This window comes from Xiphophorus hellerii, chromosome 4 (genome assembly GCF_003331165.1).
Source record: "Xiphophorus hellerii strain 12219 chromosome 4, Xiphophorus_hellerii-4.1, whole genome shotgun sequence".
Classification (NCBI taxonomy): domain Eukaryota; kingdom Metazoa; phylum Chordata; class Actinopteri; order Cyprinodontiformes; family Poeciliidae; genus Xiphophorus; species Xiphophorus hellerii.
This window is the reverse complement of record NC_045675.1, coordinates 34,249,595-34,277,150: the sequence shown is the minus strand read 5'-3', so window position 1 is coordinate 34,277,150 and position 27,556 is coordinate 34,249,595. Positions and strand designations below refer to the sequence as shown.

The following is a 27,556-nucleotide window of genomic DNA, read 5'->3' as shown; positions in this document are numbered from 1 at the left end:
GACACTCTTTATGAATGTGTGAGAGCGACACTCTTTATGAATGTGTGAGAGCGACACTCTTTTTGAATGTGTGAGAGCGACACTCTTTTTGAATGTGTGAGAGTTGTCACGGAAGAGGCGGGGCATAATTTTTGGATCAAACTGCGCATGCGTAGATCCTAAACTATAAGTTTCGATTGTTGACTCACTGTATGTTCTATTACTTAGTATATTTGTGCTTTTAAATATATATAGAACGTTTAACTTTCTTGTAGATTAAATGTGCTATAGAAATAAATGAATCTGATTGATTGATTAAAAATAGCAAAATTGCTGTAGTATAATCTGTCCACTGGGTGCCAGTATTACAGGAATTATTAACCGGCGCCAACTAGTGCCGAAGAAGAAAGAGTTTGCTATACCGAACATGGCTAACTCTAATTCGAAACGAGAGAGAATTGGTCAGGCAGCTGCCATTTTAAACACCATTCTATCTTCTCCGGAGGCAACCAGCACTTTGACAGGCGCATTAAACGATTCAACGACTGCCCACAGTGCTACAATCTGGCACCCAGTGGACAGATTGTACTACAGCAATTTTGCTATTTTTAATCAATCAATCAGATTCATTTATTTCTATAGCACATTTAATCTACAAGAAAGTTAAACTTTCTATATATATTTAAAAGCACAAATATACTAAGTAATAGAACATACAGTGAGTCAACAATCGAAACTTATAGTTTAGGATCTACGCATGCGCAGTTTGATCCAAAAATTATGCCCCGCCTCTTCCGTGACAACTCTCACACATTCAAAAAGAGTGTCGCTCTCACACATTCAAAAAGAGTCTCGCTCTCACACATTCATAAAGAGTGTCGCTCTCACACATTCATAAAGAGTGTCGCTCTCACACATTCATAAAAAGTCTCGCTCTCACACATACATAAAACGAGTCTTAGTACTGTGTGTGTGTTCAACTTTAGTCTTGTGTATGTGAGAGATAAACGTCTGTGTGTGTGCGAGCTGTTAGCAGTGTATGTGAGCGAGAAAGTTAACGTTTGTGAATGTGCGAGCTGTTAGTACAGTGTATGTGAGCGAGCTGATAGTAGTGTATGTGAGCGAGAAAGTTAACGTTTGTGTGTGTGTGTGTGACATTTTAGTAGTGTGTGTATACGCAATTTGAGTATTTTTTGAATGTGCGTGAGTAATTTTTGAGTGTGCGTGGCTATTTTTTTGAGTATGCGTGAGTTTTTGGTAGTGTGTGAGAGACAAAATGTAATTTTTTTGAGTATGCGAGAGTTTTTGGTAGTGTGTGAGAGACAAAACGTAATTTTTTTGAGTGTGCGAGGCTATTTTTTTGGAGTATGCGAGAGTTTTTGGTAGTGTGTGAGGGACAAAACGTAATTTTTTGGAGTGTGCGAGGCTATTTTTTTGGAGTATGCGAGAGTTTTTGGTAGTGTGTGAGAGACAAAACGTAATTTTTTGGAGTGTGCGTGGCTACTTTTTTGGAGTATGCGAGAGTTTTTGGTAGTGTGTGAGAGACAAAACGTAAATTTTGTCCTAAACGGCCCCTCATAGTGCAAAGTTCTTTGCTGCCAACCCTGCCATGATTCTCACACCTGCGCAGTTCTGGGGCCTCATGCATAAAGCGTGCATGCGCACAAAAAATATGCGGCGCCATATTTTACGCACAAATCTGCATGTATAAAAATTTACTTTGCATAAATATATGCACACGTTCTCGTTGGCGTGAAAATGCGCAGCAGTCACGTGGACAATATCAAACTACAAACCATCAAAACTCACCTAAATACACTGAAATCTGACGACATTCAGTTATTTAGACCAAGAAGCATCAAACCCGATGTTTTTTCATGATTTTAATATTTTATTATTTAAACGTAAAAGATGAAACTGAACCGCATTTTTCCTCAGACAATAACATAACACGCACACAAAATAAGGAAAGTAAAAATAAAAGGATGTGAAAATGTAACCCTGCTGTATTTGTATATTCTGTGTTATTTGCTTTTCTGTATTCTTTTACTTTATGGGTAGTGTCCCTTTAAGACATTACTTTACGGTAGCATTCCGACTGCAGTTGCTAGGGGAATTCCCGGGCTTTAGAGTTCAGAGCTGCTGCAGAGCAGAGACATGCTAGTCTCAGCCTGGCTTCTGCATATCGCCTAACGTTTATGCCCATATGATGTTTCCCTGCTAGTGCATTGTTGTGAGAGGAACGTTGGGCCTTCGTGTGCCTGCACAGGAGGAAGGAGAGGCTGCTGAATTTTTCGTGTTTGTGGACACCGGCTGCCATCATCATTCTGGGTCCCTATCCCAGTCAAGACAACCTTTTCATTTGTATGCACCAGACACACACGTACAAATATAGAGCTCTATATGATTTTTTTTTTTTTTTGCTGGCCAGCTTCTTTTGTTTTTGTTTTTTCTCTCTACCAAGGACCCTGTTACAGTGAATGTTGTTCATTCTATGATTTGAGTTGAGATGAAGTTGGATGTATTTCAGTCCAGAAATTTGTAATAAACAAAACTGGTTGATAGTAAACTGCTATCTGAACCCGACTAAATTCTATTCTTTGGTTACAAAAACTTCACTCAAAAGTAAATAGTACTTTTCCTCAGTTTTTGTCTCATAAAGATCGGTCTGGCGTGAAAGGCATCTATGGGGTAATTTCATTCTGACTGAAAAAGAAAACAGGGTTGGATCAGCAGATTAACTCAAACCTGCTAATTAAACAGGTTTGATTATTTTTAAGGTGATCAAGGTGTGTATAATTACACGTATTCAAGTAGCTGCGCGAAGGTGTGCCGCGTAAATGTGGAGAGCTTTGGCTCTGATGGAGAACATCGTCAATGGAAGGATTCAGAGGGAGTGTTTGTTCAGAGATTATATTGATCTGCTGGGAATTGTTGATGATGGTTTATTAGCGTTTAGATTGCCTGAACTGATCATCCTGGATCTCTGAGCAAAACTTAAAGAACTGTGCAGTACCGCTACAGCTGCACTCATCGTTCAGTCGAGCCGCCTGCTTTGTGAATGCGCCTTTATGGACAGAAAGCATCTCTATTCTGTAAATGTACAACTTATGTACATGATTTCTCTATTTAGATTAAACGTTCACATTCCCCACTCAAATGACTCTGTGACACGCTGTCTGCCCGGCTGAAGGAGCTACTGTTCAAATAGGCATTTGCACGATCTCTTTATTTATTTTTTTTCTTTAAAATGTATTATTTTTATTTTTGTGAGGTGACATTATGTGTCCTGAACGAACCTTTTAAATAAAATATACAGTTATCATTATTATTATAAATATTTACACTTCTATAAACAAGGACGTTGCCATGGTTATTGCTCCACGTGATGGCAGAGTTCCGGGTATTTATACTAATTTACATATGTATTTATGGGTGGCGACAGCGCAGACGCAGCTGCGCTCAATTTCCCGAAAGGTGCGCTGCAGCCACTTGCGCACGGCTTTATACATCCGAATTTTTTTGTGCGCCGCACTTTTCTAAATTTTTCCGTAAGCCAGGTTTTAGTGTGAAAACTGCGCACTCTTTTATGCATGAGGCCACTGCACAGTAGCAGCATCTCCCTGTCTCTGTCACGCACCTGTTAAAACCGGCGCAAGTGTCTTAGGGTTTTGTTGCGTTTAAAGGTGACTCGGAAAAACATGTTATGGCATGTTAATAATGGATTAAACTGTTGCACCGACTGAAAAAAGTGCCGGAGACAGAGGGCACAGTCAGATACGGGAAGTACGGGAGTTCCTACTGCATCAAATCGAAATGGGAAAGGTAAAAAGTTGGCCACTCTGAGGTAAAAATAATTTAAAAAAACAAACAAACAAAAAAAACAACAACAACGTCCAGTCCAGGAAGGTGGACAGGAAGACAGACTCCGTGGGCGGGCAATGCCCTCTAATACCAGCTTGTAGGCCTGTTTTAAAGTTGGGAATGTAATGATCATTAGTAAAACAGAAGAACAGAAAGACAAAGCTTTGAATATGGAAAGTATCTGTATAAAAATTGTGTGAGAGAAAATGATTTAAGGAAAGAAGAAAGCAACAAGAGGAATGATATCAAGAATACTTAATGAAGACCTAGAAAAGCTTGAAAAGAGTATAAGGGTGTGAAGGTGGCTCAGATAAAACGATCGTTGAAAACAATAGTTGGTGAAAGAGTTGAAAGTACATATATAATGATAGAATTAAGAAAATTTACTTCCAGAGAGAGTTAAAATAGGTTTCATAAGTTTGGTATTTTGAACACAGACCACAGATATATAAATGTAACATTTGTTTATTGAGATTATCAATACTACTAAATTTGATTTAATGGCTTCAGCACACATAAATTTAAATATTTTAAATTGTTTAACATTTAAATGTAAGATTTTAAGTAAGCTCAAAGTAAGCTTTGAGCTTACTTTGTAAAAGCTCAAAGAACAATCTTCATAGTTAGACTATGTTGTTACAGCAACAATCTGATGCTATGAGTTTAATCTTTGAGTTTGAGCTCTGTTTGTTCACAAATACAAATTAGTAAACTGCAATTATATCTTATTACTTTTTAGGTTGGCCAATTAAACTACTCCCCCTCTCCCAGATTTAACTAAATCTTAACACAGAAGCTGTTAGAGGTGTTGATGTTTTTAGCAACAAAAGGGGTCCCTCAGTCAAATTTTGCTCAAGGCCTCTTACAGCTTTGGACCGGCTCTGCATAATGAGTTAAATCCGCAGCACTGCACGCAGAGAAGAGCAACAAATGGGAGATTTAATTCAATGCTGCTAATGTGGTTTTAATAGCTCTTCCATTTTGTGTCTGTTGAGGTTTTAATAAGGGCCACAGAAACTGTTTTGGTTGCCCAAGTTTATGGGACGAGTTTTTCTGATCTCCGCGTGGCCGTGCACACTAACTCTGGCTGACTAAATGGACAAAGCATTTGACGTAAATGAGGCGTCATTAAGTGTTTCGACCCATAGCAAAACTGTATTGATACTGTGTCGATACTGTGTCACTGAATACTGACACCTGCTGGACATTAAAAATCCCTACAGGCAACATAGCTGACAGACTGATTTGATATACTAGACTATACAATAGGATTTAAGTAATTGTATTTTATTGTATAATGCCTATAATTATGCCTATAATGCCTCAGCATTGAGGAGGTGGATTTATTTAAATAAGACAGTCCTGTCAAACATATGCAACCCTTAACCTGCAGAACATAATATGAAAATAAACTAAGAGTCAATTTCAGCTAAATTTGGATTCAGATAGATCAAGTAGAAACTGAAAAGAACCGGATGAAACAACAACGAAGTGATAACCAATACCTTATTTTCTGATGTAAGATCAAAATGGTCCCAAACTACGAAACCTTTGGTTTGCCTTGAGCCTGCTCCATAGTTGACGCTGTACCGTAAAAGATCAAGAATTATTTTGGCAAATGCATCCCGTTGACAGATTTGTTTCCTTATAAACACAGTTTGGCGCGCCAGTGTCATTTCAAAACAGTTCCTGTATCGGTCCACGGGACTTGCTGAAAGCAATGCGCGCACCAACACGGGTTGACGCATGCGCCGACGCATCGGTGTTGCCGGACCCATCACTAGCATTTGATATGGTTCGGTGCATCGTGTAACCAGAAAAATAATGCTAAAATAAAAAAAAAAAAATTAGCATTATTTTTTTTGCGTGACTACGAGAAGAGCGCGAAAGCTCATCACAGGGCTGAACCTGCATGATGTGGTTAGAGATGGTTCGTTAACCACTACCGCACAGGTCAACTGGGACCACGTACATAAACTTTACAGGGAAGACAGAGCCACACACTGGGCAGCGTGTTGAGATGTAAAGGCCCCATAATGTTTTGTCCACAAATATAAATCATTCTCACCGCTTCCTCAATGCGCACCTTTGAAAGCGCAATTGCAAGTTATTCTTGTGGTTCACATAGAGCTGCGCAACCAGATCTAACGCGGTGGGTTTTAAACTCTTACCTTGCTGTGTGGAGTTCGCCAAAGGAAAATAATAACACACGGGGGGAAGCGGGGGTGATGTAAATATCCATACAGGTCAGCCTGTGTCCAGTTTTAGTGAAAGGAGGCACGAACGATGTGCACTGAGGTAAACTTCAGAGATCAAGCAGCGGCAGCGCGGGTGGCAACGTGCAGAGGCGCCAGCTCTGTGATTGGTCACCCGGCGTTAAATGCATAAACTATAAACTTATCTTTTAGAAATAAAATAAATTTGGCCTGTTAAAGCATGGCGGGCCGCCAGGCTTATAATACACTGGGGGAAACCTTGCATCCACTTATTACAACTGGTTTATTAAACATTCTGAAAAAACTAAATCTACAAACTGTCATGAAGTGCGGGTGGTGAGAGTGGTGAGGCAGACGCAGCGGACCCAGGTAAGATGAATATGGTGATTTAATGGATAAAGCACAGTCCAAACAACGAACAGCAGGCACATGGAAACACTGACGACGACTAGGCTAGACATTGACGTTGACGAGGACCTGACGAGGAACAAGGAACACAGGTGGAGTTAAATACATGGGAGGGTAATCACAGAAACGAGACACACCTGGGAAGAATCAAGGGGAGGACAGGACAACGAAGAGACTTAAGGACACAGAAAACTCTAAATAAACACAGAAAAACACAGATCCTGACACAAACAGTAAAACTGCACATCAAATCTGGAATGTTTTACCTGTCATTGAATGAATTGGGATCTACACGCATTGTTTCAAACATACCACTAAAGTGTTTCAGCACACCTCATGAGCTATTTTTAAAATTTCTCCTATTCGTGTTTTTATTGCGTTAGACTTCATACCTCATTTGTGGAGGAGGTTTAATGGCACCCTCAAACAGCCAGATCCCAAATACAGCAAACACGTAGTACACTACCTGCATGATGACATGTTCCAGTTCAGGTCAATTTACAGGAATATTATTTTAATTTATGGATGAGCTGGAAAGAAACATTCAGCTTCTCATATAGAACAACCCTCCATGAAGCTCAGGTGGATGAATGAAGGCTGCTCACCACTAGAATCCCAGCAAATGCTCGAAGATTTTTCACCAGATCCAGCAGAGTACTAGCAACCAGAGCCATGAGCTGCAGACCAAAAGGAAAAGATGTGAAGATGAATTTGGGGCTTACACGTTATTTATGAGTGCTAATATGGCTTTTATGATATCCCATTACTTCTGTTTACGCACACACGCATGCACGCACATACGCATGCACGCAGAGACAACAGTTAGCCTAAATTAGCACATCCAGTTTTAGGCCTATGTAGTTTGCAAAAATATTGAATTTTCTCCTAAGGGCCTGATCTCTAAAAGATTTGTGCAAAAAGAAGTGCAAACTTGATAGAGCACACAAACCTAATCTACAAACAACACGCAAACAGCGTCGCGTCAGCAAAATGGGGAGAATAGCAGGTGTCTGTGTTCTCGTTCTGTCATTTATGCAGACACTCAAAATCTATTGCACCTGCTATTCTCATAAACTTATGAATATGCAAAACCTACACTGATAATCAGGGCGGGCAGATGGACTGGCACGCTAAGCTGTCTGTGGTCACTACTGCGAGATGGAGGCATAGATACAATGATGGAAAACATTGCTGTTGAAATATTTGGAACATTTAAAGAATATAAAATATAAATGACAAAATACAGATTTAAAATACCCTATAGCAATGTCAGTTTTAAGCTGCTGGGTTGCCAAATAATTCCAGGATAATGTTATGTTTTGTGGCTCTGCTGGAGTGCATCTATAAAGCCCAGAAAAGTTGATGCAGATCATATTTTTATGCTGCTTGTTCCACAAATTGTGTGGGGAAAAGACATCTGGGTGTTACAGCTTAGTGCAGCCAGACTGCTGACAATATTTAAAATGAAAATCCCTACGACTAAACTTCGATATGTAGTTTATGTTTGTCAAAACACTCTAGATCATTTCCTTTAGCATTCAGCCACCGAGTATGTACCTTGATATCTGGGATGATGCGCAGGAACCGGAAGACAATCAGCATGTTAACCAGGCGAACCATCTCCCACAAAGACATCACACCACGAGATGAAGGCTCCCTAAGTCCAGAGGAAACGTGGAATAGATGTCAACATTTAATATAAATTACAAAGGTGGTTGAAATTTCTGCTAATTAATAAAAGTAAGTCTGCATTTTATCTCAGTGCTTCCAGGTCATGTAGAATACCTGATGTACAGATATAGACAGAAATATCTTAGAACAGTCACACAGGTGTACTGAATTATAAATCACCATTTGTTGGGCAGCTTTGTGTAATTCTAATAAATGTTGAAACAAATGCACACACACACGCACGCACACACACACACACAGATTTTATGCATAGAACAGACATGCCAACCTACTGGGAATAAGGGAGCCTGTAGGTGATGAATATAGCAATCTGTAGGATCTGGAAGGGATAATCCAAACATGTGAGGTCAGTGGAGAATTTTAAAGTAAGAAACCTATATCAAGAATAAAATGTAATATGTAAATTATCTTTCAGAAACAATGCTAACTTTCAGACAAGTCATAATTTATTAGTTTTTACTTTCCTATCAGCAGAAATACTCTCCTGGCCTCTGAGTTTGCTGATCAGTTTGATCTGAATGACATCATTCACAGGTTCTGAAGTTTTACTCAGAAGCATGTTTGCAACCCAAACTTACATAGATGCTCCCATAGTGTATGTAAGGGTTTAATCTAAAAGGTAACAGTCAGATTTCCACAGAAACCTAATGGGAGTATTTTTGTACCCAAGGCCTACTCTAACCTCCTTGCTCCCTGACTAAGCATTGCACTGTTACCCATTACAAGAGGTTAACAGAGGCATAAAATAGAATAGGAGTCAGTAAGAAATGGGTCTAGTGTTTTCACCAGTAACAGAACGGTGAGGAAGCCATCAAAAATGTTGCTCCTGTAGGATAGGTATCCCCTCCATCCAAAGGCAAATATCTTGACGCTCATTTCAGAAAGATAGAAGAGAATGAAGCAGAGGTTGATAACCTGGCAGTGAGTTAAGAGAATGGTTAGTCAGTGGCAATTATGTTTTCCACCACTTAAAAATTTTAAGGGGAATGCAAGTTTAAAAATGTAATCCATTCATATCTCACTGAACATCAGCACTGGGCTAAGTTGTGGCAGGAACAAAACACTGGAGTGATTGGATATTTAGTTCTTCAGGGTACCAGGACACATTTTTACATATATATTCTTTATTTTTATTTTTGTTGATGCAAATGGCAGAACATTTGAACAGGTTGTATTTTTGGGTGAATTATAATTGTTTATTATTCTTCAAACATTGACATGCCTTTTATACTAACTAGAGAGAAAAAAAGACTAATCGTTAAAACTGACATTAAAGAGTTCACAATTTGTTAGATATGATTGTAAGTGCTGAAACCAATACAGAGAAACATGATAATATTTGAAATAGCATTGATTTGCATTTCCTGCAGTCATGTCAGTCATCCCTCATTCCTTCCAATATCCCTTTCTTTCATTATCTTAAATTCCTGACTTCCTTTTTTCCAGGGTACTACTGTTGCGGCATGGTTCCCTGTTTTATGGTCAATTTTAAGAAAACTGTCATCTTGTGACAAAGGAGTTGTTAAATATCTTCACCTCTAAGACATTGTTGTCTCTCTCTTCAGTTGACTTTTCAGAGTTCAGAACCAGGATAGTCTGAAACACAAAAGTGTTGCATCACAGATTTACCTGCTGTGGTAGTGTATGTGCTGATGTGTGCAAAGGTGTGCAGAACTTACACATATGCATAAGACATTGGCCAGTGCCACCAGGTTTCCTAGGACAGTGAGGTAGTAGTGACTGAAGACCACCTGAAGTTTTTGCAGCGTTGCAGATGTATACTGAGGTAAAGGAGGATGCTGCAGCAAAAACATGGAAAATATAAACAATCGTCTTAACAAATCGTTGTCAGACAACTGTTTAGAATGAGTCTGTAGTTCTAGATCTACCTCCTTGATACAATCTTTATCCAGTTCATCAAATATCCTCCTGAATTGCTGTTGATCCATGTAGCCTTGTTCTGCAAACTGCTGCGATGCCTGGCGTGTTGGATGTGCAGATGAAAGCATTAAGATATTCAACAGAAAAGAAGGAGGACCTCATGAAGCAACATTCTCACCAACATTCTGTCATAATCAGATCAGCATGAAGTTTACAGAATGAGATCAGAAACAAGGAAGAACACGACTAGGCTTAAAGCTTTCCTTTTTGATAAAACATAGTTATACTAACTTAGATTATCCTGAGCTACTTCTGTAGTTTGCTGCTGGAGGACAGACTGACCACTTTTTCTCACTTTCGTCTTCTTCAAATCCCCAATTTACATTATTTGTTGTTATTTAAAAAAATTTTCCCTCAGATGTTTTCCTACACCTGGTCTGGCGTTCCGTTTGGTTGTAAATTCTTCCTGGAAGAGGACGTCGGCTGGCATAATGCTGCCATCAATGAATTGGCATAATTCATTGGCATAATGCTGCCATCAATTTCATATTATTTTAGATGTTTCATGAGCATCTAAAATAATCCTACATCAGTTCATCTGTTTCTTTTTTTGTGTATCTGCTCTGTCTTCTCAAAACCCCAATTGGTCATGGCAGATGACTGCTTGTACTGAACGAGAACGAAGCTCTGTTGCTGGCAGTATGGGAGAGTTTTCAGTGTGTGTGTGTATAAAGATGAACAGACATAAGTTGGCTCTGACCGCTGTCATGGCTGATTTGTAGAAGCGCTTCATGTTGACTCTGGACATCACCTGAAGCACAGCATCGACTCTCACAAGTTCTCTGAGAGACAAAGAAACATGAAGGGATGTTGGTGAGCAAAATCTGCTGACCAAAGCCTGGGCCCCATGAGAAGAAGTCCCGTTTTTGAATTATTGGTTAGGTTTAGCAGTAAGGTGTGAATTGAGTTTAGTTTAGTAAGGCTGAGACCTTTGAAATCAATAAAAATGAATGGAAGTCAATTCAAGGGTCCCTGTAAAGATAGAAAGACATATTATGTGTGTGTCTTACTGTGTTTCTGTCTGTGCTCTGTGACAGCTAAGGACATGGAAAGCAGCTCTGATCCCCAGCCGTCTCCTAATGATGGATGTCTGGACCGACATCTGGACAAAAACATGAACAGTCAGCTGGCATGTTGAGTTTGCAGTGCTAATGATAAGTAGGTGGACTAGCTCATCTCAGACCTGTTTATGCTAAACTAAACACTAAACACTCCAACATGGCTGACCTCCAGGCCTGGCTCCAAAGCATTTGTGTTTTCTTCACCTATACTGAACTAAGTAACATTCATTATAACATTCTGTTTACGTGAAAGTTTTTCTATCATTTCTCTCATCTCTTGTTCCTTTCCAATAGATGGCAGGACTGACTGACCATACAGTTTATCATGATGTCCGGATGGTTTATTGTGGTATTTTTAATAACAGGTTGTGTATTTTCTACTACTTCATAGAACACATGATCCAACCTATTCTGTGCTGTTTTCCACTGTCAGACATATTTTCCTTTGTTTGGGAGGCAGATTTTTATTAGAATGTGTGACACAGCCTTCAATCAAACATAATGTAGAGCAGTGGTGCCCAAAGCCGCTCCTCGAGGGTCGCCATCCTGCATGTTTTAGTTCTCTCCCTGAACTAAAACATGCTGGCTTTAGTTCAGGGAAACCAGCATGTTTCCCTGACCTAACGCACCTGGATCCAATGATGGCTCATTAGAGGCCTAAGAAGAACATTTACATGCTGAAAATGTTACTACCACCAGGGAGAGAACTAAATCATTCAGCATGCCGGCCCTCGAGGACCAACTTTGGGCACCCCTGATGAAGAGTAACTCCTTAATACTTACAACACTTAGTTTTCCTGTTGTAACACATCATACATGCACTGACATACTTTCAGTCCCCTATGGGAACAGTATTGGTACAACAGCCACTATTTATGTAGTAAAAAGCTAATCTAAGAGCCAAAGGCAGGAGCTTAGCACAGGCGGAGGTAACCCATCTCTGTGGTTGTGACTCTCTAAAGCCACGTGACCCACCATCCTGGTGTTCCGCATTCATGTGCATCAACACGTGTCAACACGTGTCATAGAAATCGTGATGTGACGCTAGGTGTAAACATTCCAGTATGGCGTCTTCTGGCTCTGAAAGCACAACTACTGATTCACAGATACATCAAGACAGTCTCACCAGTAAATATCCCCTGAACTGGTTATAGATGATGGCGGTCAGCAAGTTCATCAGACAATATGTTCCTGCAGGAAGCAAAATAGATTCCTTCTGAAACTCAGCACTATGGGACAGTCATAATGTTCAGCAATCACTATTACTTGTAGCTGGTTGGTTGTTCATAGTGATCCTCACTGCTTACCAATGATACTGAAGGTGATAAAGAAAATGGCGTAGCATCGGTTGAGGGAATAGGCAGGGATCATGACTGTAACAGAGAACATGATTGGTCCGTGTGAAAGCAGTTAGAGTTACAAGACGTGATTGGATGTGATTTTACTGTACCATCAGGATTGTTAGCTGTGGTGAGCAGCACCAGCAGAGAAGTTAGGGAGGTAGTCAGGTTCTTGAAATGTAACTCCCACTCACCATTCTTCTTTTGATCCTGGAGCAGAGTAACACAGACAGAATAGCTGCACTGTTTGATCCACTGGTTGTTAATGATGATAAAACAGTTTAGCTTTTATAAGAAGCTTTTAAACCAAGTAAGGTTAAGCTGAACTGAAGAAAACGTTTATTTCTAAACTACCTAAAGTATAATTGATATTCAGGGTTTTGTCCATACGAGGTCGCTCTGTGACATCACTATTAAACCATTCTGATTATCTCTTAATACTTCAGGTTAAATTACAAAGCAATTTTGATGAGTGTGCGCTGTATTTTCACTCTGTGATATGTCCAATCAGAGTACTCCTGGTAACTACTGAAGTCACTTAGATAAATAACAACCAATCATAACCAGCAAATCAAAATACTGCAAAAAGCTGCATACATTACTAAACAAAATGTTCGGATTTAGGAACATTTAGGCTGATTATTTATTACGATTTAACTGAAATGCAAAATAATTATATTATTTATTTTAATTTTATTTTATTGTGTTTACCTTTTTAAGACTACAGCTGGTGTTTAAGTATTGTCAATAATGTCATAGCACATAATTACACACAAACAGGTGTGACCACAAAGACATGAACTCACTGCATTTTTAGCAAACAGCAGCATGCCGATCATGGTGAAGAGGCAGAGATGCAGAGCAAGCAGCAGAATCACACTGTAAAAAAAGGAACAGTTCCAGGTTTAACAGAAGGGTTGTAGGATCCAGTACTAATCCTCTGACTTTTCACCAACAGAAACAATGCAACAACACGGCTCCAACAATACTGCATGTAATACTGAGACATGACTCCATTTGAACTTGGCCTGTAACTCCTGCTAGATGCTGTACATACATTCAGTAACCCTGAGTGTGTGCTTGTACATACTGAGAACTGAACATTTTTTAGCCAACAAAGAGAGATCATTTTTGGATACTGAGGACATTTTTCTGATCCTTACTTTTTTCAACTGTACTAAGCTCAACCAGTTAGGCTTAGAGGTATGGTGTGAATTAATGTTTTAGATAGGGTTAGGGTTAGTAAAATACGGGTAATATTTAGGAATAGGGTAAATTCCTAAATATTAAGGTTAGGTATAAATGCAGTTATTAAAATGAAAATCAATATAAAGTCAGAATAGACTTTTGAAAAAACAGCTGTCTTTTTCAAACATCTATCATTGAACGTGATATTAGATAAGTATCAAGTAAAGTCTGGCGGCCTGGTATTACTGGTACTTTTACACCAGTAATACACCAGCAATAGTGACAGCGAATTCTAGTTATGGTAGGAATATAGCTGTCACACTGAACTTTGTCCCCACCCCAGCTCATTAACTTTTAGTGCTGACGCAGCGTCACTTCTCACTCAAAATGTTTTTTTTGGAAGGTGTTCTTGCAGAACAGGTTCGTCTGTATTGGTATTTACGTGATTATGAGGGCTGTCTTTTTTCTTTTTGGAGAATACTGAACCAAGGTACATGTCAAGTATAAAAGCCTCACTGTTGCTTAACTAATTCAAAACAGACCTCTAAAAGCGAGATAGGTGCATGCCTCCTTTGCACACAGTCCAATGGACCAACTATGAACCTAGATTTAAGTCTGAGTTTGTTACATTTATAGAGGTTTACATTGATTGCAGAGAGACTAATCTGAGCACATATTTCTTTGTGAACAAAGAATTATGTGTAGTGTGCATTTATCTCTCAAATGTTCACTCAATCCATATTCTGGCTTTGTTTCTGCACTTCCTTTGTTGTCTCACAGTGTGGAAATTCCATTGTGACAGCAGAAAAGTGACAGGCAATCAAAGCATGTGGAGTCACACGTGTAAAAACAGAATTAAAAATAACAGTGTAAGCCAGATGGAACTTTCGAGCTATTGCTAGGCTTAAAAAGTATTGGTGACCTTTACTCATTCAATTCTGATATATTTCTGTGATTGTTAGAGTTACAGACCAAGTTCAAGCTCGATAAAAAGCATTATTTTAAATTTCTTCAACCAAGAAACTTTGTTAAAGCAATTTGCAGTAATCTTAACAAGCCTTCCTTTACATTGCTTGAAAAATTTATGATTAGGAATAAGTCAAGAAAAAGCATTATTTCAGACTTTTGTAATGTACTGATCTCTAATACAACAGAGAATTCAAGTAATAAGCTTATGAACTGGAATCAACTATGTTAGATAAATTGTATATATTATTATCAAATATTTGTTGTTTCATGTGCTTTTATAATGTTCTTATATGGTGGATTGTAAAGGTCATTTTATGACCTCTGTACTGGTTCAACAACATGGTGATAAAATGAGACCGATAGCATATTTCTCTTCTAAACTTGATAGTGTGGCGTGCGCCTTATCCCACTGTGTGAGAGCTGTTATTGCGCTTCTATGGCAGTAGAAATTAGTGCTCCTATAGTTCTGTCCCATCCATTAACATTAAAAGTACCACATGCGGTCTCAGCAATACTATTGCAGACAAATATGACATTCTTATCACCTGCCAGGCAAAAAAAAAGATTTTGGATAAAAAATGGAGCAAAAATAGAAGATGATATCTGTTATTGGCCTCACTAGATACTCGCACTAGCTATCCAAACAGCTAAACAATCTTGAAAGATGAAGAAAATCCTGACGGCGATGACTGGTTAATAAAGTTTACTTCAGTGATAGTTCAATAATTTTCTTCTCCTTCCTTTTTTTTGTGAAAAGACAATGCTTTAACAAACACCAAGAAAGAACTAGGAGGAGTGTGGAGCGGCCATTGATTCTGGGCAAAGCACTTCCTGTTCATATTCTTCTTCTACTATTAACTTAAACAATAACTTAAAGTGACCACAAGGTGGCGTATTTCAACTAATAATAACACTAGCAATATTATACACAATAAACATAACAATATCTATAAATGACCTGCAAATAAACCTATCCTACCAAAAAATCTGTATAAATGGGCGGCAATATTGAGCCACGGCGTTTCGCATGTCTCAACAGGCGGGATGGTAGGACAGATACATCAACATTATACTAAGAAAGAAAAAAAAAAAAACTTTTTGTAGTCAGGTGTTGCTGACTACACCCCACTGCTGTAAAAAAAAAAAAATAGCAGAAATATCGACTTGGGTACATTTTACACCCACTGCAAAAAGGTCATTTCATTTCAAAAGTAGAAAAAGCAGCTTGGGACACTCACCGACCTACAGGGCAAAGCCCAGCGTACAAAGGGGGCTAAACCAAATAGTTTAGTCATCTCAAAACTGGCGAAGATTGTCCACAACCCTGTAGTGTCTTTAGGAGCTGAACAAGCTTGCACATTTAATGAAATGGTGAGTAAATATGTTGTTTTTGTTTTTATTTTGTGTTTTCATCAGGGAACAACTGTTGTATTGTGTAGTATGTATGGAACCAATGCCTCTACTTCGTGTGACTCCAGCAACCATTACAAAACAATGTCTATTAGAAGTAATGACTAAAACTAAACATAATAGCACCTGTGTGATTTATGATTCAATATTTCCCCTTACAGCAGCAGATGAAAAGAAACCTTTTTTTTCTAGGAAGATAGCTCCAACTTCTCATGTGTTAACATAACTGGGACCGGGAAAAGATTGGGAAATCTTTAAGGTACTATGTGTACTACTGTTATCTCTGTAAACAATGTTTTTAACCCTGTTTCTCGTGCAGATGTTTGGTGGTGGTGCGGTGATGATAGACTTTTTGATAGGTTACCTCGAAAGGTAACAGAGTTTTGTGCATTAGTTTCTTTATTACTACCAGTATCTGTCTATCCTATGTCTGAAAAAAAAAACTCTAATACACACTTTATCTAGCATTTTGCCACAGAAGGGCATCGTTTACAGAAATGAGAGCTAACATGGAAAAATAATAATGACCAATCTACAATTTGTTGGTGGTGTACGGTAAACAAAAACGTAGACAGAATTAATTATATCCATTACAACGTACAAAAACTGGGCGACTGGACACAGGCTGGTTTCGAGGCGGTTCATGAGCAGCTGGCCGCTACCTCACTGATGGCTTTCCAAAACCGCATAGCTCTTGACATGCTGCTAGCTGAAAAGCGGGGTGTGTGTGTGTGTGGGTGTGTGTGTGTGGGTGTGTGTGTGTGTGACATCTTTGGAGAAAGGTGCATTTCCGCCAAACAACACAGCAGCTGATGGGAGCCTGACGAAGGCCATTGTGGGGCTCCGTACCTTTAATGGCAAAATGAAAGAACTCTCTGGAGTGAATACTTCCATGTGGGATGCATGGATGGATGTTTTTGGAAAGTACCGAACCCTTGTGTCCTCTGTCTTAGTATCAATTGCAGTCTTTGCTGCCATTCTAACCTTGTGTGGATGTTGTTGTATTCCTTGTCTGCGTTCCTTGTTTAACCGTCTCATTACCACAGCAATCTCTCCCATGGAGGACCGGATGGCACAGATGTATCCTTTGTTAGTCAAAGATCCTGAGACTGACAAAGAATACTCTGATGAGGATTCTCCTGACCTGTATCCAGATCCTAACCTTTGGACTGAGTATGGTCCCTGAGTGTAAGCATATATGTGCTCCTAAAAATGAACTCCTGGCTGGAAATCGTTTGAAGTGGCTGTTTTGGAGGGATATGAGAATTGGAACAAATATGTGATAAACAGGGGGGAAATGTTAGGTAAATTGTATATATTATTATCAAATATTTGTTGTTTCATGAGCCTTTATAATGTTCTTGTCCTAAATGCCTTTATTTGTTTCATCTTAGCATAAAGAATGTTTCTGTGTTGTTGAATTACTTTGATTCCTTTCTCAGAAGGCCTCTCTGAGGAAGAGCAGAGACAACTGTTTTCAACAGGGTTATCGCTCAGCAGAAACCTCTGCATCCTTTACCTGTTAGATAGCTATAAAACCGTCGCTGTGAAGACGTACAACTTGCTCTGTTTTACCCTGTGTCTGGAACAGAATAATCTAGTGTGTAGATACCATGTGTTTTGTTAGTGACTAGCATTTGCGTTGCAATTATGTGATTGAAGTGTTTTCCCCACCCCTTTGAGACGCTCTCTGTAACAGGGATCCTAACAGCAATAAAAAGGGAGAACGGACACATATGTTTTCAGAACGGAAGAGATGTGTGACTGAAAACATATCTCTGGCTGTTCTCCTCGCGAGTACAAAAGAATCTGACTCTCTTGTCTTTCTTGTGTTTGTTTAATCTGTCTCAATAGGTGTTTAAACCTGACAAACTATTAGTGAGCAAGATCGGGAAAGGGTCTGCACTAAAATCCACACAATGTCTATAGATAGCTGGACATTGGCTAATGCACCTATATGTTACGCCTGTGCATTTAAATAAATCTAACATCCCAGATTTTTGCATAAAGTGTAATTCTAAAGGGACTTTTTTTTAACCTTCCAGGGGGTCTTTTGTGGGCTCTAGTGTCCCTTATATGATAGTAGGCTGACAGGAAACGGGGAAGAAGAGGGGGGAAGACATGCGGCAAATGTCGTCGGGTCCGGGAGTCGAACCCGCGACGGCCGCGTCGAGGACTGAAGGCCTCCAAATACGGGTCGCGCTAACCACTACGCCACCACGGCACACCCAAGGGGCTTTTATACACTGCATGTGGAAATGTAGACAAATCAATGCGTTTTGGAAAGAGGTGAAAGATATTAATTGAAAAAAATCTCTCAAAGCACATTTCACTGGATCCTAAATTGTCCCTATTAGCTTTATAACCTGAGAAGCGTAATTTAAGCAAATCAAAATTTGCTAAAATGATCTAAATCTGCAAAAAAAAATTATAGCTTTGGCTTGGAAAATTGATTTTTTTTTCCTATGTTGGTTAATTTAACTTTTTATTTTCTTTTTAATTTCTCTGAAAAATTAAAAAGAGAAAGAATACTTACTGTCATCCAATAACTACAAAGGAAACTTGTACGTTTAAAAAAAAGTACAAAATGTGCATGTGTGCATTAAAAAACAACAGTCTATAACAAGTACATGTTAATGAACCACATCACCTGCCGTGATCTGTAAAACAGACAGATCTTTTTCATCCAATCCGAATATTCCTTGTAACTATTGCATTCACTTAGATGAATAACAACCAATCCCAACCAGCAAATCAAAATACTGCACCAAGCTGCAGACTTTACTAAAAAAATGTTCAGACTAAGGTACATTTAGGCTGATTTAACTGAGGTGCAAACAAATGATATATATTTTAATTTTATTTTATTGAGCTTGTCTTTTTAAGACTCTATAGCTGGTGTATAAGTATTGTCAATAACATTATTGTTATTGCACATAATTATCGAGTCACATTATCAAACGTTCTTATGTTTTTTGGGGGGGAAGCAGTTACCAACTGGTAAAACTACAAAGCCTCTGTGAATTTTAAGCTTTAGATCCGGTAACCGTGCTTACACTTGAGTCATCTACAAATGTTTATCTACAAAGTAACATGATTCACCTACCTAGCAATCTCAGGTAGGGTTCTCTTGATGCATTTCAGTGTCTTTTTCATAAGGGAGGAGTTCTGCAGAAGGAAGAATGGCCGGACAAGCCGTCGTACTCTCAATTTCTGAATAATAAAGAAGGAGAAGGTATTTTCAAAATAAAATCAAAGAAATGTACATTTTATGCCAAGAAACCTGCTATCCAACCTGATAAGTATCCCATGTTATCTGAGGTGATGGCACATAGACCACTGTGAATGTCTATTTTGTCTAATCTTACAGTTTATACTTTTATGTTTAGGTCTATGGAGCAACAACATCCATCCATCCATCAATTGTCTGTACACCCTTGTCCCTAGTGGGGTCAGGAGGGGTGCTGGTGCCTATCTCCAGCGAACGTTTTGGGCGAAAGGCAGGGTACACCCTGGACAAGTCGCCAGTCTGTCGCAAGGAGCAACAACAGCTATACTATTTTAGCTATATGACTTTAATTCCTTTTCTGTGACATCCAAAAAATCCTTACCCTATTACAGAATAACCCTTTGGTGGAACACTAACGGGTTGTTAGTGGTATGGTAAAAAGCATACCACCCCCACTACATGATGCTTTCAAACGTAATACTGTACTAACTATCAAGCTTGCTGATGGTAGCAACAAGTTGTTTGCTTGTTCAGTTGCTATTTTTATTGGTGCTTTACAAAAAGTGTATAGACTAATGAAGAAAGAGGTCTACCTCCAGATTATTGAACTTCCCCTGCATGATTTAAACTTCAACTCAATTCCAAGAGAACAATGATCCCAGCACATATAAAAAACACTTTTGGGGTGAATAAAACAAGCTACATTGGGCTTCTGAAATGGCCTTGTTTTAAATCGTTTTGAAATAATTTTGATTGTGTGTAAAATGAGAGTATGTAACATCTCGATTAAAAAATAAACAGTGTTGTTGTTGGCTAAAACCGTGTCTGGCTTCTCTGAAACTTGCTGATGGACATCTAACCAAATAATTGTGGAGGAGAAAATCACTGAAGTTGTATGTTAGATAATCATTGTAATAAACTGATAGCAGCCCTTCCATTTCATGTTGTACATCATAGCAAACCCACTCTTCATTTAGACATGAACATATTACTGTTCAGAGTTCAGAGAGTAAAGTGTGAGTCTTACCTCATCACACTCCATGCTGACAGAGAGCACCCAGTCAACGACAGAAACACAAATGACTACAGTGTAGCTGATCAGCCATTTGCTCTTCCTGAATTCCTCCCAGCCAATCAGGTAGCTCTGACAAGAAGACAGGCAACATGAAACTTTAAACAAACAATTCAAAGAAAAGAATCAGGCAACAGTGGCAAAGTGCATGTCAGAAACTTTGGGTTCTCAAAAAATGTTTTGAGATCTTCTCTTTACTTTGACAGCAAGATCCAGGCAGAAGATGAAGAGACAGAGCATCTCGACACTCTCTGGGGCACCACAGGGAGGTTCCCATCGGTTGGATTGGTGGCGGGGATCTGAAGAGATGGACAGGGAGGAAGGACGTTCTACAAACGCCAATAACAGCACAACTGCAATGATGGTGCCCAAGATCCTAGGAGAGGGACAAATGGGGAAATGTTGGTTTATGTAGCATTGGGTCATTGTTCCATTTATATTTCAGATATTAAATTGTTCATACAGATGAAAAATGATACGATGATGATATATTTTGGTTATTTGGAATATGTGAGGTAGGGTTAGTGTATTTCTCAGCAGTCTCAATGACGTCTTCGACTCTGGTGGAGGACATTGGTGCATTGGATGAGGAGCAGGAACCATGCTCCTTATCCAGACACAGTTTCCAGCTGAAATTTGTGACGGAGATGCTTGGAGATGCTTACAGAGCAGAGATGGGACACTCCCTGCTCTGTAAGCGGAGTGTTCCATCCTACTTTCAGAGGATGTGGTGATGTCGACACCTGGTGATGCCAACACTCCCAAAAAGTTGAGTTATGCTTCGTTACTTCCAACTCCAGCGGAGTGTGCACAATCTCTTCATTTTCCTTTATGGTGGTGTGAAACAATGTTTGCCCCCTTCCTGAGTTCCTTCTTTTTTTTCTTTTCTTTTTTTTGCATGTTTGTCACACTTCAGTGTTTCAGAACATTAAACCAATTTAAATATTAGTCAAAGCTGGTGAAAAGTGCAAACTCACCATTGGCATATTCTTGAGTAGTACCATCGATAGAGACGAAGAGACCCGGCATCCACCCGGTGGTTGATGGAGCGGTACTGAAAACAGGCAGACTTTATCAATACAGCAGTGAACCATTTTGAACTAAAAACTGCAACAAAGAAAAAAGCTGTTAAAATCAATCGGAGGAAGAAAAATAATGTCTGATACACAACCATCAAGCTTTGCTCTACAACAGTGTATATCAAAATAAATCTACTTTTAGCACTGGGCATTAATGTGTTTAGCTTTACAAAAAAGCTCCTTATATACGGCAACATCTGCTTCAAGCAGATGTTTGGGTGCATGCATCCTCCTCCATTGCTGATGATAGACTGGAAGGTGGATAAAGTGTGCTGTATGCCATATACAACATTAGAAAAGAAAAACTGTTTTTCCAATACAAAAATGTTTCACTTTGTGCAACCTGACGAGCAAGCCCTTATAAATATATTACACCTAGGTGGACTGGAGAGCAGAACAACATTAGTCTTTTTAACCTTTTCAAATTAAAAAGAAATTAATCATCTTTGAGTACACTCACATGGATGGCATCTTCAATAAAAACAACTGCCTGCTGGATGTACAGGTCCTCATCATCTGAGATGAACAAAAACAGCAGAACCATCAAAATTCAGTCTGAGGAGCAAAAAACATGCAGACAGCTAACATTGGTCAGGAGCTGCTGTCAGTCAATGCAGCATGTTGAATTCAAGAATATGCTTTTTGGAACAAGCTGGGAACATCAAAATAGATAAAACAGTAAGTAAAAAAGTATCTGAAGATGGAGATGATCAGATGGTCATACTTTAGTCCTCACGTGGGACTGTGTATACTGTTTTTACCCTTAATGCTCCTCCTGGCTCAGAGCAACTCTGTTTAGCTGTGATTCTCCAAGATGAAGCCACTAATTCCATTAACCTTTCACTTATTATTTAAACATAAAAAGTTCTGATGAACAAATGCTTCTTTCATTTTTATGAGAGTGCTCTGCCTTCCCAAACCCCAGTCTGTCACAGCTCTGGACGTTAGAGCTCTACTCCTTCCAAAGTGAGAATCCCACTGTAGGATCCAGATGAGAATTTTTCTGCCAGCTGGATTAGACTGAAGCACAAAGTTTATAACAGAAACTATTTGGATGCTAAGAATTACTTTTGAACCATAATAAATGGAACGTTCACCAACATATTTGATGTGTATTAATAATTTTCATAATGGCACTTGTCACAATGTAGTGTTGTCACTGGTTTATCAATTATTATCTGTATTGCGTCTTTTATGACTTTTTAGTTTTGTGTTGTTACGATGCTGCGACAGACTGGCGACCTGTCCGGGGTGTACCCCGCCTCTCGCCCGGAACGTTAGTTGGAGATCGGCACCAGAACCCCTCCCATCCCCAGAAAATGGATGGATGGATGTTGTTACAATGTAAAGCACTTTGAAGTGCCTTGTTGCTGACGTGCTATACAAGTAAACTTGATTGACTGCCTAATGGATTGTGAAGTAGCTCAATTTTGTCAACTTGATGAGCTATCTTCCAACTAAATGCAAGTTGAATGATAATGGGATAATAAATTTGGAATTAATAAAGTTAACAATTGGATTGGAAGAAAATAATTTTTCTCTGGAGAAAATTTGGTATTTTATATTGACTATATCTATTAACCTCTGAATGAAACTGTGAGTGAAATCTACAGTCAAAAAAGGCTCAACACAAGTCAGAACTTTCCCTCATTTGTGAGAATCTTGAATTCAAGGGCGGCATCAGGTTCTCCAGAGATAAACCTCCAGTCAAAATCTGAGACTGTTATATTGTTGAACATCTTTGTTACTCCTCCCATTATAACTGATGCCGTTTGTCCATTCTAACAGGAATGAAGTTGTTCTTGTGGAATGCAACGGCTCAGGTCTCAGTGAACTGAGACCTGAGCCGTTGCTTCCAGCTAATGACTGGAGCTTCTTTTCCAGTCATTAGCTGGAAAAGAAGCTAATGACTTTAATGAGCAAACCATTGATCACATCACTCCTTTCAAACAGCGACAGGCAAAATTTCAGGATAATCGGACTTAAATATATTGTTAATTGCCCAAATGTTGTAAGATTATTGTTCTTGTGTTTGAAATAAACAATGAATCTGAAGATCACTTCTATGAAATGTTCAAAGTGTTTTACTTTTAAGAAATTTCGAGCTATTGCTAGGCTTAAGACCTTTTTAAGAAATTTTCTGTTTTTCTTAGATAAACTCATTCTCTTTGTAATTTCAGAAAATTATGTAACTTTTTCCACTATTATTGCAGATCATAAAGGAACCATTATTAACTAAAAGCAAAACTTTTTTTTGTTTTGGAGAACCGATGTCACTGTTGATCACTTTTATTGTATTTTCTCACTCAGTGGTAGCATCTTTCTCACACTGTTGCTCTGCAGCTAGAAGATTCTGCGTTTGAATATTGACCAGGGGTCTTTCTGCATGGACTAACCATGTCCTCCTTGTGCATGCGTGGGTTCTCTCTGGATACTCTGACTTCCTCCCCAAGTCCAAAAACATGACTGTTAGTTATTGGTTGGTTGGTCTCTCTAAATTGTCCTTAAGCGAGAGTGTGTGTCTGTACATTAAGCTACACCTTAATGTACAGGCACACACATAAGGTGACCCATAGAAGATCACCTTAGACCTCCTGTAAGTTTAAGGTGATCAGAACTGTGTCTCAACTATAATGATCTGAGATCACAGCATGTCTTAAGCATTCTTCCTGCTTCAGTTTAACTAGACTTTAAAACCAACTTGCTTTGGTCCGCCTAATACCCCTTTGGGGTTAATAAAGTAGTTTTAATAAACTTTAATAAACTCTGTTGCATTCAGGTGGAGTTTATTAGAGTTAAGAAACCTTAGAGCAGAAACTGCTGTTTGAAACACAAAAAACAATCGGCACACTTCAGTCAGATGTTTGTTTAGTGACTTCAATTGTTCCAGCTACATGAGTCAAAAATTCACAACGTGGTTTGCTGACTCACAGCAGGGTGTATCAGGTTGGCTATGGGTGCCTCTGAAGGAGCAGCCAGTACCTGGGACAGACATATGCAGCAGAACTTTTTATTCTGCAGAAGTGACAAAGTCACACACAACCCCAGCAACACCATGAGCTTCAGCGACAACCGCTGACAATACAGCAACATTTTGTAATGGCAGCAATTTTATGAAATACTGTGGAGACTAGTTTTTGTTTCCTCACCTCATAATATTTAAATTTCTTTATTGAACCTTTACAAAGTTTACATATCAACTTTCTATATTTGTAAAGTTCCAGTAAAGTATAGCTTTTAAGTCTTAAGAGCAAAATATTGAATGATAGAAAACATTCCTGCTGCTTTAATTTAGTTAGTCATAAGAAGATTTGTGCGTGGGATGCATCAGTATCGTAGCTCAGTGTGGAGGGGCTTCTCCCTGTGCCTGTTTGGCTTCTGTCATTTCCTTACCAGCCATGAAATATGCATGATAGGTCAGGTTAAGTTAAGTGGAGATCCCTGCCAGTGCAGATGACTGTTAAAATGGGCTTAGACTGAGTCAGTCACTGACGTCAGGTCGTTCTAAGAAACAGCAAGCAAATAAACTTCTGAATGCAAATGTTATATACTACGCACAGTATCCTCCTTCTATACACCTTATTTCATATACATTGCATAATGAGCTAAAACCTTACCATCCAGCTACATCAATTAAACTGAGAAAATGTCCTGTTCTTATTTCAGAAAATTAACACAAAATATTTTCTAAGCCAAGGAAAAAGTAAACAGTCAACCCAACATTTGGGGGATTGTATGTGTTTCTTCTGTTAAGGCTAACAGGAACTTTTAATGTTTTGCATCTGCAACGATTTACAGAAACTTGACAAAACTCTGCAAAAATCTATATTTGTTTTCTGAAAATACTGTGCTTAATTTACTCCTGAGTGTGGAAAAAAAGCATTTTAAAGAGGTAGTATTATGCACTTTCTAGGCACACAGAACTATAAAATGGCACTAGTAATTACACTATATTGCCAATAGTATTTGCTGACCCATTCAAATGATTGGAATCAGGTGTTCTAATCACTTCCATGACCACAAGTGTATAGAAACAGTCTGATAGGCATACAGACTGTTTTTATAAACATTTGTGAAAGAATGGCTTGCTCTCAGGAGGTCAGTGAATTCCAGCGTGGAACTGTGATAGGATCCTACCTATGCAATAAATCTAGCCGTGAAATTTCCACAGTCAACTGTCAGCTGTATTATAAGAAAATGGAAGTGTTTGGTAATGACAGCAACTCAGCCATGAAGTTGTAGGTCATGTAAACTGACAGAGCATGGTCACCGGATGCTGAAGCGCATAGTGCAAAAAGGTCGACAACTTTCTGCAGAGCCAATCACTGAAGACCTCCAAACTTCATGTGGCCTTCAGATTAGCTCAAGGACAGTGCACAGAGAGTTTCATGGAATGGGTTTCCATGGTGGAGCAGCTGCATCCAAGCCATACACCAAGAGCAATCCAAAGTGTCGGATGCAGTGGTGTAAAGCATAGAAATGTTTGCCATTGGAGAAAAAAGGATTCGTTAACATGCATAAAAAAAATCGAGGCCACACTCCAGGAATGTGTTTGACAAGGAACTAACATTAAAACACAATAAAGCTCAAACCAGTTATCTATTTTACATAATATCCCACTTTTAGGTAATAAAAAAATATGTTTTATGTCTTCTATGTTTTCACTAATTGGTTGACATGTTGAAGGTGTTTTCCTCATCTCTGCTCCAGATAGGCACCAGGTCACAACAACAAAACACACAACTTATTGGTCAATGGAGACCGACAAGTGACATGCTTCAGTTTGTCTTGACATTCTGTCCATCGTTGAGCTACTAATTTACTATTACAAGAGTTCTTATGACGTGCCAGAGATGCTTTATAGAAGTAAAAACTTAGGAGGACTTTGGCCAAAGAACAATGTAGGTTTCAGGTTTCAATAAAGTGCAGTTAACTGAACAATGACTATTGTCTTCTTTTCTGTGATCCAGTTAGAAATGGTGCAATCTAGTTTATTTGTTCCACAGCTATTTTATTTCACATATTCAGCCAGGTTCTGGTTATTTGTTTTTATTATGACTGCTAAAAGTTGGAAACAAGACGGCTTCTAATTTCAATTATCACAGCCTAAAAAGATGAATTGTGAAAAGCAGGCTCATCTAACACTAAGCCAGAGTTTTACTGAAAGCAGCTATGATAAAAGTGTTTGTCTTTAGTGAATGACATTTGAGTAGTGGCTTTTTGGGAAAACAACAATGTTCAGCATTGATTTTAATCCAAACGTCTGAGGAAAAACATTTAAAGGTTTTCAAGCAAGAGCAACACAGAAAGGAGGGAAAGTTTCAAAATGAATTCAGCTTCCCACATGTGGCCCCTCTACTGAGATCGAACGCGTTCACCTGAGAATATGATGTCACACCAGGATATTCATCAAGTCCAAATCGTACTAAGAGTCTATTCGAGGTCAGTGCAGTGAAAACATGAGAAGTCACAACATGTTATTTCATATCGCTTCTGGAAACATGACATTGTAACTAAAGTCAACTGCAACTTCGATCTACTGTAATAACCTGCTGATACCAGGACAATAACCAAGAGACCTCACATTGTCACCCTGCTGTCTCGTACCTCCGTCCAAACGGCAGTAGTCCCCAGCAGTAGAGTAAGACATCCGCCTGCTGCCCCGCGAATCTCCGCCGCTTCTGGCCGGGCCAGAGCCATAGTCCCCGCTGTGTTGGTCCTCAGCCCCGGTCAGCAGACGGTCTGTCTCCATCCAGGAGGTCTAGAACTGGTAAGGCAAACGTTCATTAGCGGCCAGAGTGAAAATTACGGGTCCAGGTCTGGACGAGTTCGGTTCTTGCTGGAGTTTTAGAACTTGAGGAAGAACAACATGCGTGAGCAGACGACAGGAACCTGTTTTTAGGAAGTCTCTGTGCTGTTCCTCCCTGTACCGCCCCGTCCTAAAGTTTGGGTAAAGCTTGGACTCCACCTCCAGCAGCCCGGCTCGGTTCGGACCGCAGAGGTAGCTGAACCCCCACAATACATTCACTGAACTGCTGGACCGAATCGGGCTCACCGCAACACTACACACATACCAGGAACACAAGGATACATATGTACAAGGACACA

General features: G+C 39.2%; 1 protein-coding gene across 1 annotated transcript in view; it reads right to left on the bottom strand.

Moving 5' to 3' along the window:
• The window catches only part of tpcn2 (two pore segment channel 2), a 34,656-nt gene extending 7,195 nt beyond the window's left edge, over positions 1–27,461 (bottom strand). The window contains exons 1-20 of the mRNA XM_032561462.1: positions 27,056–27,461; positions 21,909–21,964; positions 21,347–21,423; positions 20,568–20,745; positions 20,325–20,441; positions 19,175–19,281; positions 13,308–13,380; positions 12,612–12,711; positions 12,469–12,534; positions 12,288–12,352; positions 11,111–11,202; positions 10,801–10,882; positions 10,049–10,138; positions 9,839–9,958; positions 9,696–9,755; positions 8,946–9,074; positions 8,432–8,478; positions 8,025–8,124; positions 7,073–7,144; positions 6,860–6,933 (exon numbers count right to left, since the gene is read on the bottom strand). Coding sequence (XP_032417353.1) covers positions 6,860–6,933; positions 7,073–7,144; positions 8,025–8,124; positions 8,432–8,478; positions 8,946–9,074; positions 9,696–9,755; positions 9,839–9,958; positions 10,049–10,138; positions 10,801–10,882; positions 11,111–11,202; positions 12,288–12,352; positions 12,469–12,534; positions 12,612–12,711; positions 13,308–13,380; positions 19,175–19,281; positions 20,325–20,441; positions 20,568–20,745; positions 21,347–21,423; positions 21,909–21,964; positions 27,056–27,200 — 1,850 coding nt within the window. The 5' untranslated portion in view covers positions 27,201–27,461. The remainder of the gene's footprint in view (positions 1–6,859; positions 6,934–7,072; positions 7,145–8,024; positions 8,125–8,431; positions 8,479–8,945; positions 9,075–9,695; positions 9,756–9,838; positions 9,959–10,048; positions 10,139–10,800; positions 10,883–11,110; positions 11,203–12,287; positions 12,353–12,468; positions 12,535–12,611; positions 12,712–13,307; positions 13,381–19,174; positions 19,282–20,324; positions 20,442–20,567; positions 20,746–21,346; positions 21,424–21,908; positions 21,965–27,055) is intronic.
• Positions 27,462–27,556: the final 95 nt, after the last annotated feature.